The 17,963-nt window shown below is 40.2% G+C and overlaps 1 protein-coding gene across 1 annotated transcript; it reads right to left on the minus strand.

Annotated features, from left to right (window-relative positions):
* Positions 1 to 11,242: 11,242 nt before the first annotated feature.
* LOC109936328 (tumor necrosis factor receptor superfamily member 6B) lies at positions 11,243 to 17,589 on the minus strand. Its single transcript, XM_020534940.2, has 4 exons — positions 17,455 to 17,589; positions 15,923 to 16,310; positions 14,391 to 14,594; positions 11,243 to 12,988 (listed from the first exon to the last, which is right to left on the minus strand). Exons 1-4 carry the CDS (start codon positions 17,491 to 17,493, stop codon positions 12,669 to 12,671), a joined length of 951 nt encoding a protein of 316 aa, XP_020390529.1. The 5' UTR covers positions 17,494 to 17,589; the 3' UTR covers positions 11,243 to 12,668.
* Between the last annotated feature and the right edge of the window lie 374 nt (positions 17,590 to 17,963).

Here is a 17,963-nt window from a genome sequence, read left to right on the forward strand (position 1 = left end):
ATTGGGAATAGGGGATGGCATTTTTGCAGGAAGGTGGGTGGGAGGAGGTGTATTCTAGGTAGCTGTGGGAGTCGTTATCTTCTGCCTTTCTGAATTCCTCTCTGTCCTTTCATTTCTAACTGCTAATTTTTGTGTAATTGTAGATTTCAGTTGCTTTTGATTAGACGTCAGTCATTTCATTTAAGCAAAGTTTTCGTACTGTCGTGGCTTTGAATGGGAACTCCTTAATTTACATTGTACCTGGTCAAATTATGATGTTCATTCTGTGCACAGGGAATAACTTTATCAAAATCCCTTCCCCCACCACACCTTTTTAAAATGGACAATTTTAATCACCATCCACAAAAATGCCTTAAACAGTTCATCTCACTCCCTGAGTGAGGTGACGAGCTCCTCAATTTCCAAAAAATCGTACATTTGATAAAAAAACTTCACATGATCTACCAATTTCAATGGTTTACTCATAGGCTTATGCAAGGTCTCCCGAGAATTCCCTAACGCCTGTAAGGAAGTCGATTCTGTGTTTGTTTGTAAAATAGCTTCTTCGTCTGATATCTGCTGACGCCGCAGCCTTTGAGCTGTAACACTACTCGCTGCCAGTCAATCAGCTGCGCTGTCGTGTGAGAATCTGAAAGATCAAGTACCGCCAGCAGAAAACTCAATTGCTTCGTGTTATCGCAGAACATGTCCCTAAAAATGAATCAGCCCCTTACTGCAAAGTTAAAAAAATGAGGGCACATTACTGCCAATACAATTGAGTCAGAATGCTAACATGATCTACTCAATGGCGATGCGGTGTCTCTCTTTTTAACGCATTAATTACACCACTTATCCAGATACAAAGCCTTGGTACAAGGAGACCACAGATTTTAAAAGCTGAGCTGACACTGGGCCGACTCTGAGGTTGAATTTTCAGTTTGTGGCTTTCATGGAAAAGCGGAACTGAGCGGCATCAGGGTCCAGGCTCTGCTATACTCCAGATCCCCATAAGTTTGGCAGGGGGGGGTGGCGGTAAGAAACGGAGCTACCCCTGGAAATGAGGGATGGGGGTGGGGGATGATGTTTGGGGCTATGCCCACCTGTTGTTAACTCCATTCCGCTCCGTAACTCCCCACGTCAAGATCTGGCTCAGTGCAAATTCAAACTTCCAAGTAACTTGCAATATTACTAATCAGTCTTAGTCCAAGTCAATTCTAAGAATGTTAAAAGGTGCTGCCAAATCTAGTTGTGATGTAATCCAGTCTTTTAATGTTTGACTGAATCCAGACATGAATAATTGCTGATATAACAAGGTGCTGGGCTGGATGGACACAGCAAGCCAAGCAGCATCATAGGAGCAGGAAGGCTGACGTTTTGGGCCTAGACCCTTCATCTGATGCACTGAATGTCATCTCAGCCAACATGCACTGTTGAAATGATAGCAGCACTGCCATTTTGGGCCTCACTACTCCAGCTCAGACCCTTCCACGCTGAATGTCATTCAGCAACAGAAAACATATGAACATGGAGTAGAAATAGGCCACTCCCTTTGCCATTGCTGATACAATTGAAACATCAAATCCACGTTCTTGCCCATACCTGAGTATCTTTCAGCTCTTTGTTACCAAAAATCTATCTCTGCGTTAAAAATATTCAAAGTCTCTGCTTACACAATATTTTCAGGAAGAGAATTCCAAAGACTGACAACCCTCTGAGAGGAAAACAAAAGACACCTCATCTCTGTTTTAAATGAACAATCATCTTATTTTTAAACAGTGACCACTCGTTTAGCTTCTCCCAAAGAGGAAGCACTTTTGGTGATATACTCTGTCAGGACCCTTTGGAAACATGTTTCAGTTAAGTCACCTCTTAGACTTCTAAACTTTAGTTATAGTCACAGAGTCATACAGCATGGAAACAGACTCTTTGGTCCAACTAATCCATGCTGACCATGTTCCAAACTAAACTAGTCCCACTTGCCTGCATTTGGACCATATCCCTCTAAACCCTTCCTATTCATGTACCTGTTCCAATATCTTTTAAATGTTGTAACTATACCTGCATCCACCATTTTCTCTGGTCGTTCATTCTACACGCAAACCATTCTCTGTGTAAAAAAAAAGTTGCCTTTCATGTCCTTTTCAAAATTTTCACCTCTCACCTTAAAAAATGTCCCCCAGTTTTGAAATCCCCTGCCCGAGGAAAAGATCTTTGCTATTCACCTTATCCATGCCCCTCATAAATTTATAAACCTCTATAAGTTCAGCCTTCAACCTCCTACATTCCAGTGGAAGCCTATCCAGCCCATTTTTATAACTCAAACCCTCCATTCCTGGTAACATCCTGCTAAATCTTTTCTGAACCCTCTTCAATTTAATAATATCCTTCCTATAGCCGGGTGACCAGAACTGCACACAGTATTCCAGAAGAAGCCTCACCAATGTCCTGTACAACCTCAACATAATATCCCAACTCCTATACTCAAAAATCTGAGCAACAAAGGCAAGCATGCTAAATGCCTTCTTAGCCAGCCTGTCTACCTGTGACATAAATTTCAAAGAATTAGGTACCTGAATGCCTTGGTCTCTCTGTTCTATGACACTACCGGTATTTGAAATGGCATGGTGGCGCAGTGGTTAGGGGGTGGCATGGTGGCTCAGTGGTTAGCACTGCTGCCTCACAGTGCCAGGGACCCTGGTTTGATTCCAGTTTCGGGAGACTGTCTGTGTGGAGTTTGCACGTTCTCCCCATGTCTGCGTGGGTTTCCTCCAGGTGCTCCAGTTTCCTCCCACAGTCCAAAGATGTGCAGGGTAGGTAGATTGGCTATGCTAAATTGTCTGTATTGCCCAGGGATGTTTAGGTTAGGTGGGATAGACATGGGAAATACAGGGGTAGGGGAACAGATCTGGGTGGGATGCTCTTCAGAGGGGCGGTGTGGACTTGTTAGGCCGAATGGCCTGTTTCCACACTGTAGGGATTCTTTGATCTTTGATACCCACAGTCCTATCATAAATGGTATAAGTGCTGCCCTCGTTTGTTTTGCCAAAACGCAATACCTTGCATTTGTCCAAATTACACTCCATCTGCCACTCCTCAGCCTATTGACCCAATTGATCAAGATATCTTTGAAATCTTAGATAACCTTCTTCACTGTTCATGATACCCCCAATTTTAGTGCCATCCGCAAACTTACTAACCATAGTTTCATTGCAGTTTGGCCCCCCAATCAAACCCTCCAGTCTCTCCCACCACCACGGAGAGCCAACCCACTGCCTGACCCCCGACCCCAGCAAACCCATCTAAAGCACCTCTATCCTCATTCCCACTGCCCCCCCCCAACCTCCTCCCACACCAAACCACCACCCTAGACCAAACTTCCAACTGCACAGCTACCAACCCACTCTGGCCCTCATCCCACTGAAAGCAAAACTGAAACAAACAAAAGTTTTTAATTGTTCCAGTCTATAAGTTAATGTCATAAGTGACTTAAACTTTCTGAGGTATTAGAGAAGGGATTCTGGTGTGAGTACTGTATCAGTGCTATTTTCCGGTACTCACAAGGTGTGTTTTTGGATTTTGTATTATGGTGCACTTTGAGTGCGATATAAGGGCTGTTGTTTTTCTTTTCACTTTGGAAAGGAATGTTTCAAATTAAGGGGGTTATAATTTTACTGTGTGCTAAATAATCTTTGAATTTGTATTATAAGTAAATAGTTTGGGTTATTCTATTTTATCTTTATGTATTTTTATTTTTTAAAACAAAATTTGCAGCATTGCATGCTTATGTATCGCAAGAGATTCCTTCATTTAAATCAAAACAAATCAACATGTGATCTATTGAGCCAGGTTTCATTCTTGGATCTGACTTGTCCAGCAAGATTAACAGCTGGGATCATAATATAGTCAATACTTTACCATTATAGTGATAGTCTCAGCACTAAATCTATTCAATGACAGGGCATCCACAATCCTTTATGATCAAGATTTCCAAAAATTTGCAACTTTTTGAAGAAATAAATTATTGTCCTTTCTCCAATAACTGTGCCCCCATGTTCTAGATTCCCCAGCCAGAGGAAATAGCCTCTGTATGTCTAGCCTGTTAAACCTGTTCTGAATTCTGCATGATTCACTGAGAACACCTTTCGTTCTTCAACACCCTGGAGCATGTAAACCCAATTTATGCAGCATTTCAACTTATGGTCTAGAGAACCTTTGCTGTACCAACTCCAATAAAGGTATGTATACTTTCCTAAAAAAATGAAAATTAAAACTGAACACAGTGCTCCATATGTGATCTCACCGAAGTCCTTTACAACTGTAGGAATAGATCCTTGTTCTTTTATTCTGATCCCCATGCTATAAAGGCCAACATGCTGTTTTCTTCCATATTACTTGTTATATCTATGCGCTAACTTTTCAAGTTCCTTGAACGAATATGCCCAAGTCCCTTTGAATACCAACATTTACAAATTTTAATACCTTTCAAAACAATCTCCTTTTCTATTCTTCCTTCCATAGTCAATAACATCATACTTTGCCATGCAATACCCTATCTGTCACCATTTTGCTTCAGAGATCTTTATCTTGTTTTTATTAATGGGCTGTGGGCATCGCTGACTAGATCAGTATTCATTGCCAATCCTGAATTGCTGAAGAAGGTGATGGTGATTTACCTTCTTGAATTGCTGCTATCCTAGGGGTAAAGGTACGTCACCAGTGTACCTAAAATCCTAACATTAGGATAGGAGTTCCAGGATTTTTACCCAGCAATAGTGAAGGAATGGTAATATAGCTCCAAGGTAGAATGATGTCTTGGAGGGGAAATTGTGGGTGGTGGTGTTACCCTTGCCCTTCCAGGTGGTAGAGGTAGTGGGTTGAGAAGATACTGTCTATCTGATTCTGGAGATTCATGATCACAGAAGTCTAATAGAGGCTGTTGACAATTCTGACAATTTTCTGATAGATTTTTGATTTTTTTAAGAAGCAACGGTTTAGATATGACACACTAGTTAATTGGACAAAGAAAGTATATGACTGATGTGAACACTTTGCCAATCCGGAAGGGGCTCGTCAGATTAGAGGAGCAAGGGCTTAAAGTGTGCAGTCTTTGGTGGTAGCAGGGTATATTCATCCTTCAGGCTGATGTAGGAGAATTCCTGGTCATCTTACAAGAAGATTGTGGCTTGTTCTTTTCAATCCTTTCTCTCCCATTTGCACCTGTTGATATACCTTATATTGGGTAATTTATGCAGTGTAAATCAAATAAATCCTTTTGGCCAGTGAAGATGGGGCAGCTACTCATGACATCAGATGACCATTGTCCCTTTGCCTACCTCAATTTGAAGGGTAGTTTTCTTTCCTTCTAAGAACAAAAACTCCTTATTTTCCAGCTGTGTTCATAATAGGGTAGAATGGCACCCAATAAATCTTTTGTTTATGCTTGGAGAAGGTTGGATACTACAGTAGCCATTAAATGAGGTCTCGTGCTATACAGAAAATAGTAAATACGGAATACCAAGAGAACATAGTTTCAAAGGGAACCTCAAACTCAACAATGTCTAAGGAGCGCATGGTGATTTTCTCAGTGCATCTTGTGGATGGTATACACTGTTGCCACAATGTGTTGGTGGCGGAGGGAGTGAATTTGGAAGTTGTTAAATGAGGCATTAATCAAGCAGGCTGCTTTGCCGTCAATGGTGTTGAGCAGAGTATTACCAGCTGCAACCCCTCCAGGCAATTGGAGAGTATTCCATCACTCTTCATTCTTGCAGATGGTGAACAGGCATTGAAGATTCAGAAAATGAGTTACTCACTGCAGAATTCCCAACCTCTGATCTACTCTTTTAGCCAAATATTTATGTAGCAGATCTAATTCAATTTCTGGTCAATGGTAACACCCATGATATTGATAGACGGGGATTTGCTGATGGAAATGCCATTGAGTGTCAAAGGGCGCTGGTAGGAATTTCTCTTGGAGATGGTCATTTTCTAGCACTCATGCTGCATGCATATTATTTGCTACCTTTCAGATCAAGTCTGAATGTTGTCCAGGTACTGTTGAATTTGGGCATGCACTGCTTCAGTGTCCGAGAAGTGTGAGTAGTGCTGCACACGGCGCAGTCACCAGTGAAGATCTCTATCTGAAATCCGTAGGTTGGAACAGAAGTTATTGATAAAACAGCTGCAGATGGTGGGAACTACCCTGAGGAATACCTGCAGTAATGTCCTGGGACTGAAATGATTGAACTTTGAAAACCACAACCATCTTCCTTTGTAGGTGATCAAAAGTGTCAAACGATGTGAGTAGTGTCAATAGCTGAATAGCAAGTGAAGGGATGACCTATTTAGCTATTAACACTTGACTCACACTGTCCAATACTTTTGATCACCTGCAAAGAGTTGTTATTCAGCCTGTCGACACTCCACTCACATGATTTGTACTATCTTTTGACACTCTTAATTACCTAGAATTATCTTGCAATGATCTCTCCTCCTATAAATTCTGTGCCTGTGTGCTTCCCTCCACTTCACCTGATGAAGGAGCAGTGCTTTGAAAGCTTGTGATTTCAAATAAACCTGGTGTCACGTGACTTCTGACTTTGTCCACCCCAGTCCAACGCCGGCACCTCAACATCCCATCTTTCTTTGTCCTAGGAAAGGTTCCAAATAGAGTGAGTCTTCTTGCTGATTCCTATTAACTCCAGTTTTGAGGGCTCCCTGATGCTACAGTCAAATGCTGCCTTGATGTCAAAGGCAGTCACCCTCAGTTCCCCTCGTGAGTTCTCCTTGTTTGGACCAAAGCTGTAATGAGGTCAGGAGCTGAGTGAGCATGGCAGAACCCAAATCGAGCATCAGTGAGCAAGTTATTTTGAGTAAGTGTCACTTGATAGCACTGTCGATGATCTCTTACATTACCTTGATGATTGAGAGTAGGGTATTGAGACACTAATTGACTAGGTTGGATTTATCCTGCTTTTCGTGGACAGGGAATACCCAAGCAATTTTCCACATTGTTGGGTAAATGCCAGTTTTGTAGCTGTAGTAAAACAGCTCAGCTAGGGGTGCAGCTATTTCTGCAGAACTAATCTTCAGTACTATTACTGGAGTGTGGTCAGGATCCATAGGACATAGAACATAGAACATAGAACAGTACAGGCCGTTTGGCCCACAATGTTGTGCCGAACTTTTACCCTAAACCTAAGGTCTATCTAACCTTCACCGCTACCTTATACTATCATCCATATGCCAATCTAATAGCCGCTTAAATGCTCCTAATGAGGCCGACTCCACTACCCTCTCCGGCAATGCGTTCCACGCCACTACCACTCTCTGAGTAAAGAACCTACCTCTGACGTCTCCCAGATATCTACCTCCTTTCACTTTAAAATTATGTCCCCTTGTAAAAGCTACCTCCACCCTAGGAAAAAGTCTCTGGCTGTCTACTCTATCTATACCTCTGATCATTTTGTACACCTCTATCAAGTCACCTCTCATCCTTTGTCGTTCTAAAGAGAAAAGCCATAGCTCTCTCAACCTTTCCTGGTAAGACCTTCCCTCCATTCCAGGCAACATCCTGGTAAATCTCCTCTGCACCTTTTCTGACGCTTCCACATCTTTCCTGTAATGAGGTGACCAGAACTGGACACTCCATAGCTTTTCAGTATCCAGTGCCTTCAGGCATTTCTTCATATCATGTGGAATGAGCTGAACTGGCTGAAGGCTTGCATCGATGATGCTGGGGACTACAGAGGGGAGGCTGAGATATATCATCTACTCAGCAAGTCTGGCTAATGATGCTTGCAAATGTTTCAGCATATGGCCAGAACTGAAAAGCTTGATGAAAGTTGACTCTCTATCAGCAATCTATGGTACAATGGGTCACATCACTGCCTCTGAGCCAGAGCCTCCAGGTTTGAATCCTACCCCAGTGAAGAATAATGGGAATGAAGATGTAATTATAGTCCAATGTAACTACTATGTAACTGATATTTACAGTCATATGCTATTGTGTTTTTAAGAGAGGAATGGAAAGACTGTACCAGAGAGCTGTAATCACTATTCCTTACATTTGAATGTAAGAGTTAACAGGACCTACTGCGAGCCAATGAGTTTGGTGAATGCTGGGTTAGGTAAAGGAGGGAGGAGGTCCTTCACTTCACAAAGTAAGAGGAGGCTCTTACTTTGCAGCAGAAGGAGCTGGTTGGTGGGTATCTAGTGAGCTACTCTTCTTGCAGTAAACACAATAGCACAGTCAAAATATGTCAGGTTCACTCAGCCGAGTGAAAAGTATAGCCAGTGAGATATGAGAAATCATGAATATGCCATGTGTGTCTGAGACGAACATATCTACCACAAGTGTCACCATTCAGAACTTGGCAGTGGCTAGAATTACTGTTGTACGTCTGAAAGGCAAAAGACTACATGGATAGCAATTCTAGTAACAAAGACAAAAATTTCTGGAGAAATTCAGGTCTGACAGCATCTGTTGAGAGAAAGCAAAGTCAACGTTTTGGGTCCATTGAGCCTCCTTATAACTTGTTATTGCAATTGGTGAAATGGGTGATTTGCAGAGATAGTAGGAACTGCAGATGCTGGAGAATCTGAGATAACAAGATGTAGAGCTGGATGAACACAGCAGGCCAAGCAGCATCATAGGAGCAGGATGCAGGTAGGTTTACAAGAAATAAAGCTGAGTTCAAGTGATTGTTAATTATTACTTGTTTAGTTTTTCCATTTAATTACTTCTATGGTGAGCTTACAAAGTAAAAACAAGAGCCTTCTTGTGGTGCAGTGGTAGCATCCATACCACTGGATAAGAAGACCTGGGTTCAAGACCCATCTGCTCCAGAGATGTTTAATAACCACCCTGAACAGGTTGATTAGAAAAATAGGTTAAATTTTAAAAATTCCAAGAAAACTAGAGAACAGACATCATGCAGTCAGGCTCTTGAGTTGTGGAATTCAATTTTGAATCTTCAAGCTTGTAATGTGCCTAAGTGGAAAATTAGAGGTTGTTCCTTGAGCTCACATTGTGCTTCATTTGAACATAGCAGCTGAGCCAGGACAGAAATATCCGAATGAGAGCAAGGTAGTTTCTTGAAACGACTTGGAAGTTTGATTCATTCCGACAGACAGAGCAGAGGTATTCTGCAAAGCAGTTACACAGTCTGTGTTTGGTCTCACCTATGTAAAGGAGACTGCATTAAGCACAGCAAACATTGTAGATTAGATTGAAAGGAGTACAAGTAAAGTGCTGCTTCACCTAGAGGGTGTGTTTGGGACCTTGGACAGTAAGGATGGGGATTGTGAATGGGCAAGTGATGGTGTCAATGGGAGATTGAACCACGGTGTTGGAGAGAAACTGGTCGCTGTGGAAAGCTAACAGTGGAGGGGAGATGAAGATGCATTCAGTTGTGATATCTGGCTGGATACTTTGAACGTGGAGACTGGTTAGATAGAAAGCGAGAACAAGGGGAATGCTGTTCTGGAAAGGGGTGAAGGTAGAAGAGCAGGAGATGGGTCAGATATGGCTGAGGGCCCTATCACCTACAGTAGAGCAGAATTCTCAGCTGAGGAAATAGTTGTCATTGCTGGAGGAAGGTGACATCATTGGAACAGATGCAACAGGGCTGAGAAACTGGGAGAATAGACAGAAAACCTGCAAGAAGTAGGATGTGAGGTGGGTGTAGTCAAGATAAAGGGAGATGGTGGGCTTGTAATGGATACTGGTGGACTGCCTATGACCAGAAATGGAAATAGTGAAATCATGGGAGAGAAAGGAAGTGAGATGGACATCGTGAAGATGAGAGAAGGATGGAAATTACAAGCAAAATTGATTAACTTTTTTCAATTCCTGGCAAGAGCAGGAAGCAACGCCAATGATATCAGTCTACTGGGGAAAGAGTTGAGGGTGGGGTCTCAAGTAGGACTGGAACAAGGAATGTCCACATACCCAAAAAGAGACAGATGTAATTGGGACCCATGCAGTAACCATACTCCTTCATCCAGCTGAGCTTATTCCTACTTTGAACAACTTCTTTAATTCATCTCACTTTCTCCAAGTCAAAGGTCTGGCTAAAAAATATTCCTTTCAGTGCTGTTCTTCCATTCTTCCTCCTTTCCACCTCCACACTTGGTGCTACTGATTTGGATCTGACAGTGTTTTTACAAGAAATCATTGCCATACTATTATGCAAAGTGTAAACCACTTTGTGAACAAGATCCTTTCAGGGGACTCCTGAACTACCTGCCTAGTTATTTTGGACTATCACCCATTCTTTATCTGCCTATATATCTGTAAACAGGAGTGCAACCATCTTTCTACAAGTGCTAAACCAAAATCAAAGAACTGCAAATGCTGGATATCTGAATCAAAAACAGAAATTGCTGGCGGTTGAAATAGACCATTCACTTGGCACTTCTGGCTGGAGTTGTTGCAAATGTCTCAGCCTTATTTTTTGCACTGGGCTCCCCCATCAGAGGATGGGGATGTTGTGGAACTGCCTTTTCCAGTGAATTGTTCAATTGTCCACTACTATTCACAACTGGATGTGGCAAGACTGCAGAACTTAGATCTGATCTGTTGGTTCTGGAATCACTTAATTCTATCACTTGCTGCGTATGCTGTTTGCACACAAATAGTTCTGTTTTGTAGCTTCACCAGATTGGCTTGGTGCAGCCCCTGCCAATGACCTCCATCACTCTTCTTTGAACTAAGATTGATGGTAATAGTAGAGTGGGGGACATGCCAGGCCATGAGGTTTCAGATTGTGATGGGGTACAATTCTGTTGCTGCTGCTGCTAGTTGCACACAGCACCATATAGATGACCAGTCTTGAATTGCTAGATCTGTTAAAAATGTCTGTCCCATTTAGTGCCACACATGATGTAAATATGCTTCAGCAACTTCCCTTTGCATGATTTAATGCTGCCTATTCCTCTGCCTTAAGCCAGCTAAGTGTCCAGCTCTGATGTAGTTGCAACATTACCCCACTGTTTGCAGATGCCAACAGCCCCTGTTCCTGGTTCCAGTAGCAGGATCTTGACCTATGTGTAAAATTCAGCCCTTTGTATTTCTTAATCTTCAGTATACCTACTTCTCCTCTCAGGTGTTTCATCCGGTTCCCAACCAATCAACACACACATTTATCTCCCTGTGCTCACATAACTCCTGGATTTATTGAGATGAAACTCAAATATGTATATTGAAAGTATACTGAAGTCCAACATATGTTTCTCTTTAGTACAATCAAAACTGACTACATTTTTATTTAAAAACAAGTAGTTTATTTGTGCTTTGAATCACCTGTGTTGTGATTAGATTTTACATAAGTTAGAAGTTATTTCTTTTCTCTAATTTATTAGTTTGCCTCTAGAACTTGGAATAGGAGTGGATTTTTCCATGGTCATTTCCTCTCCACCTTCACTGGAGTTATAATGGTAACTTAAACATACAATCCTTCCAGGATTTCTAATACATGCCAATTGCTTGGCATTTTAAAACACATTAGCTAGTTTAAAGAATGCTGAGCAATGTACTATACAAAATGAGATGTTACAGAACTGAAAGATGAAAAAATAGGACATAAATTTGAAAATTGATTTTGTAAATAACAGACTGAATATATGAAGATTCAAATTTTGACTGATACAATAGCTATCGATGCTCATTACTATCAAACTTTAAGAGCTTTACCTCTAAAAAAAGTCAGTAGAAAAATAAACATCCAATTGTAATTTATCAAATCTTATATTACAATGTGGTTTGTGAAAATATACAATACTGTGTAGTCATTTACATATATAATCTGGACAGTTTATGCTTTTCAGAAATGTTATTTTTGCATTATGAAACAATATATTAATGGCGTTTATTCAGAGTCCTAATTTATGCAAATAATTATAGAAATTTTCAAAGAAGGCCTATTCACCTAAGTCTAAGCCAGAAAATGGCAAAGCTATCCAGTTTATCCAATTCTTGTACTCGTTCTCTGCAGCCTTTTCAATATTTTCCTCTGAAGTGTTTAGCCAATTGTTACTGCTTCCATTAGTCTATCAGGTAGTTTTATTCCTCAATTTCCTGCTCGATTTTCATGCCACTTGTTACCAATGTTTTTGTCACTTGAATAAATAAAATATGGGAGGCTAGGCAGCAGGTCTTTGGAATAAAGGCCTGAATGAAGGCTTGGTCAGTAGTTGTGTTGAGACAGAGGTAGAAATAGGCAGTCTTAGCTACTAAATGTGTATGGGGTTGGAAACTCAGCTCAGAGTCAAATAGGACACAGATTTGGCACCATATTATCTTAGCTGTTTGCATAGCCCCCTCAAATTTCTCTTCTTTACTTTTAATGACCAAATAATGGCTGGCATATAGTTGCACAGATATGATACAATTTACTATCTCATTGAAGGGTTAATTCGTTTTGATTGCAATGGGTGTTGAGGCCCAAAACAATTCAAATACTTTACACGGACACTGTTTGGTTGTCAGAGGAGGGGGCCGGCGAGGGTCTATCAGGAATGGGGACCCATGCTAATTTTTCCCATATACACTGCAGAAATGCCCAAGTCAATGAATTGCAACACCAAGTGCTGCTCCAGCTAAGACCAGTTAACTCAGCACAAACATGGAACACAATTTGGAGCTGCCTTGTCTCTAGGGTTTAGTGAGACTGTGTAGTCATTCAGTCTCAATTAATACATTTGAGTGGAGTTACCATATTTAACATAAAACGTTCTTGGATATTTTTTATAACATTCTTCATCTTTGCTTTTTTAAGTATATGCAAGATTTTTTCAAGGAGGTCGTTTTCCATGACAACTTCTTTCCATTTCACCAGAAGGGGATGTAAACTTTGATGCATCATATGTTTATTCTGTGCTCTCAATTGTTTACTAACTTTCTTTGCCTCCTCAATCTGGAGTAAAGTAAGAAATCGTTTCAATTTCTTGAGTGGAATCTTTTGATATGCCACAAACTCAATAATTGCTTCATTACAGGTTGAAACAACTGTTAAAAGAAAGAAAGAAAGAAAGAAAGAAAATTAAAATGTAGCATTTTACTAAAAGCACCATTGGCATTTAGCATTCAGTTGAAGGATTTGGATATAACTATTCAGATATTTATAGTCACAACAAGCTACCTTCTGATTTTCTGATTATTTTCTTTCTCTGCAAAAAATGCATTGAAAGTTCAAGGAAAGATTCTGACTGAATCTTGCCCTGAGCTTTATAAATTGAAGGCTTATGCAGGTGAACAGTTTCTAATATCATGCATCATATATGAGTGGTGAAATGATTCTCACGTGAAATGACTAAAATAACTTTCGGAGATAAATGAAATTATTAATGTCTTTTTGGGTACAAGGGAAAAAAAGGCAAAAACAAGAACTACGGATGCTGGAAATCTGAAACAAAAGAAGAAATTGCTGGAGAAACTCAGCAGATCTGGTAGCATCTGTGGAAGGAAAGCAAGCTAATGTTTCAGGTCCAGTAACCCTCCTTTAGAACTTCATAAGATAGCCACATGGACTGCAGCAGTTCAAGGTGGCTCAAACCAACTTCTCAAGGGAATTAAAAATGAGTAATAAATGCTGTCCTGACCAGCAATGCCCATAACATGAAAGAATACATTTTTAAAAATCAAATTGCTGTAGCTCAGTTGGTACCACTGTTGCCTATAATTCAGAGGACTGTGGATTCAAATCCCACTCCTGAAGATATAGGAATATTCAGGATGACAGTTCAGTGTAATGGTGAGGGGGTGCTACTTGAGATGATAAATAAAGATGCCTGTGTGCCCTCTCAGGTGGAAAGGAAATTCTCATGACACACTTTCAAAGTAGAATAAGGAAATTATCTTCACTCCCCAGTGCCCGAGCCAATATTAAATCCCTCAACCAATATCACTCAAGTAAATTACCTTGTCATTATTTAAATACCATTTTTGGCAGTTTGCTGCATGCAAGTTGACTACTATATACACCATCTCAAAATAACTTCATTGTAAATATTTGGGATGACCAGGGTCTGAAAAGGCACTATACAAATGTAAGTCTTTTTTAATACCAGAAGATTTAAACCATTTTTAAAATAAGCCACCAGCATTAAAATAGTGCTGATCATGAAATCCAGCTGTTCAATATAATTGCATGTTGGGACTTGCACTGCTGGCTGAACAACCAAAGTAGCCCAATGGAGAACTCCCAATCTAGCTTCCCCTCTATATAGGGAGGCATATAGACTCTTCTTGGTGTCTTCCTGCAACTTTATTCTTGCTATGCATCTTCTGAAGAATTTAGGTTGGGTTTCTTGTCTAAATACCAAATTGTTGTCACCCAACTAACAGCAAAATGTGTCACACAACACAGTTGTTAAAGCAATATTCCATTAAAGTTGATTATTTTACTCACCTGAATCATTGACCAAAGTTTTGCTGCCATGATATGTTTTGCAAGGAGTACACAGCGTGTCATGGTATTGATTACCTGCGATGTTGACCGCTAAGCCTTTTTCAGTGCAGTTTGTATGCGCTAAACAAGGTTCTGAATTGGACACGCTGGCAGAAAAATGGCCATCAGTACACTGTTCACAATTTGTGTTACTGTATGGTGTTCCTGAAAAAAAAATAAATTCACATTTTCTGTTAAATTTTCAGTAAACAACCAATTACATTGTTACATATAATGCAGCATGCATTACATTTTGCAATACATGGAGCTCAGAACTGATAAGAGAAACCAATTTATGGTCTTTTGGGTTGCTACACTAGGCAAAACAAAAAGATATGAAAGACTCTAGTGTGAATATAAAACCCAGTTTACTAAATCATAAAAAGATAAATTTATGTGTGAAATTAATGATTGCATTCTACCATTTAAGGATTTTAAATTGCCCACGAAGTATTCAGTAAGTTTATCTATTTGGATAGCCCAAGACTTTCTGGTCACACTACCCAAGTACTTGGGCGAAAAGTATCATATTGAGTTTCCAAACCTACATCATATTATAGATTGGTCCAACTTTTGTTTATACTGATTTACATCAGACTTTACTCCAAATAACCATTTTGTTTGTCCAATCATACTGGAAGAATTCAGGGGACTCGTATTTAGTTTCCTTGCTGATTAACAAGTATAATTAAATACTACGTCTTGCTTTGCATTTATTTTAAATTTTGTTTTTATCCTGTTGTGATTACACTTTGGGTAAGGATGGTCAACAGAAGACAAGATTGGAAATTGGGGTTTGGTCCTTCATTATTTCACTGGCCTGGAAGGTGTAAAGGTTAATTGGTTAAAAAATAAATTTCAGCAAACGTGGGGAGAATGTGACATAGAGGTAATGCCACTGGACTAGTAATGCTGAAGCCCAGGTTAATGTTCTGAGGGCCATGAGATCCACAGCGGCTAACTGAGTTTAAATTTTATAAATAAATCTGTAATATAATGCTAGTCTCAGTAATGGTGACCATGAAATTATTATCAATTGCAGTAAAACCCATCTCGTTGCTAATGTCCATTTGGGAAGGAAATCTGCTATCCTTAACTAGTCTGACCTTAAATGTGACTCCAACACAAATGTAGTTGACTAACAAGTGGCCTTTCAATTAGCCAAGCAAGCCACTCAAGTTGTATACCATCACCTTCTCAAGGGCAGTTAGGGATGAGCAACAAGTATTGATGTTGCCAGTGGTGCCATATCCCATGAAAAAGTAAAGTATTAAAAGACTAAATAACAACTTAAATGAAAAATTCCTAGGCTAAATAATCACATATTCTAATGGAAAGTTGTAATCCTACCAAGTTATAATATAGCATATTCTATAAATAGACATTTGTGCACAAAAATAAAGGAATCATACTGTCTGAGAAATACACCATAATATATAGGCAAGCAACAGATGGATAAATATAAGTTCTAATAAAAGAAACATTAGTCTTACCCATTTTAATTACACCAGCACCGTAAGGGCAGCTAGAGTGTTTCAGGCAGAATTCAAATTCCAAATAATAGCCTGCTTTGCATTCACACACTCTGTTATGTGTAGAATTACACTGGTGCTTTTCATACTGGTGATGTCCACAGAAGACATTACAATAACGACATTTCTGAAGGTAGTTCCAATACTGAGTATAATGCAAATCTGGGCAGGATGCACATATTGTTGGATGCTCACTAGTACATTGAGTTTTCACAAATGTCCCGGGGGGACACTGTTCGCATGTCACCATCTGACCAGTAATTGGATCTCTTCTTTGATAAGTAGGCTTGGTGTTCACTGTTACAAATAAGCTTGAAACCTTTTCTATTAGTACAATGCTGATGAGACACTGTTGGAGGAATTGGAATCAAGTAAAGAATTAAATGTGATATAAATAGTTCAACATTATCATTCAGTCCATCACATCAGAAATAAATTTGCATAAAATGCTCATTCTAGGTGTAGGTAACTAGAAAAAGCCCAAAACGCTTTAAGAAGGCAAATTCGGTCAATGATAAATATGAGAAACATCATGCATTAGAATTTACTTTGTAAAAAAATTAAACCATTTATTCAAACCCTCTCACTTCAACACGTCTGGCTATGTTCAAGGAATTTCATTTAGGTTTTCAGTGAATCTTTGTAACCTGGCTTCTAACTGCATAGAAATGTATTAGACTAGACAGAACCAGCAGAAACTGATAAGTTATCTGGATGTGTGAGCATTTTATTTAGGAATTGAACCAAAGCCAAATTGAAAATCAATGACCTGTCCTGGCCATTTGGCTGAAATAGATTTCTTTGCAAAGGAAAGGAAGCATATCCAAATGAGAGGGATACATCTATTTGGGAGTCCAAATACTCAGCATGTGAGACCAGGAATCTCTCCCACTCTATCCACCTACCGTTGGCAGTATATTGGAAGGAGTTGCAGGTTAGCATTCACCTGTTTAGCCTCATTATGAGTGCTCTTCCTTTGGCCATCAGGTCCACCAATGAGACTTGGAGTTTCTGACTCAGAGGCAGAGAGACCACCCAGTGGTCCAAAAGACCTCTCTAGCAGAAATACTCGTTTTAAAATTATGAAATGCAGTTAGGTTCTCATATTAACCACAAAATGCTGGAAACCACAGCGGGTCGGGCAGCATTTATGGTGAGACAGAAAGCTAACCGTTTCGAGTCGAGATGACTCTTCATCAGAGCCTTTGCAGTAATTTGCTCTCACATTAACCAGCAAGAATACTGACCATTAAGGGCAAGAAATGCTGATAATACACATGGATATGGTATACGAACAGAGTTCACGCTGCAAATTTTAATCACTCTTTCTACGCCCACAAACAGCGTTACTAACACTTAATCTATCAGTACTTCCAGCATTGCTCTGTTTGGAAAAAGTTAAATTTCCAACATCGGCAGTACTTTGCTTCTATGTTAATTAACGAATAAGTTCCATCTTAGCGGAGTCCATTCATTCCTGTTTATCCACTTACCTTGTAAAGCATGTTGGGGAGCATGTGGACTCGTATCATCCTCTGGGATTCCTTCTAGCACGGCTTGTCCTTTTAAACAAGCCTGGGGTAATGATGACGAAGAGACTCTGCGTGAATCATCCCCAGGAGTTCCCTGAAGCAGGCAAGTTCATTTCAACAGGGGTTTGTGTCACGGGAAGAAGGAAGTTACACTGCGACACACAAATGGAATTCCCCTGTTTTCCTCAACGTCGATTGTGGGGTCGGGGTCTAATTTTATGGGAATTGGACCGTTTCTTAGACTGTCAGTAGACCGCTCGCGGTTGGCCAGTACTCCTCCGGGAGATGGTACATAGAACATAGAACAGTACAGCACAGTACAGGCCCTTCGGCCCACAATGTTGTGCCGAACTTTTACCCTAAACCTAAGGTCTATCTAACCTCCACCCCTACCTTATACTATCATTCATATGCCTATCTAATAGCCGCTTAAATGCCCCTAATGAGTCCGACTTCACTGCCCTCTCTGG

Source organism: Rhincodon typus, chromosome 19 (genome assembly GCF_021869965.1).
Source record: "Rhincodon typus isolate 14 chromosome 19, sRhiTyp1.1, whole genome shotgun sequence".
Classification (NCBI taxonomy): domain Eukaryota; kingdom Metazoa; phylum Chordata; class Chondrichthyes; order Orectolobiformes; family Rhincodontidae; genus Rhincodon; species Rhincodon typus.

Bases quoted from the DNA above. Each gene is read 5' to 3' on its own strand.
- LOC109936328 (XM_020534940.2), bottom strand. From the start codon at position 17,493: ATGATACGAGTCCACATGCTCCCCAACATGCTTTACAAG. The intron at 14,595-15,922 runs GTAAGACTAATG...TTTTTTTTTCAG, and splicing joins TGCTGGTGTAATTAAAATGG to GAACACCATACAGTAACACA. The intron at 12,989-14,390 runs GTGAGTAAAATA...TTCTTTTAACAG, and splicing joins AACTTTGGTCAATGATTCAG to TTGTTTCAACCTGTAATGAA.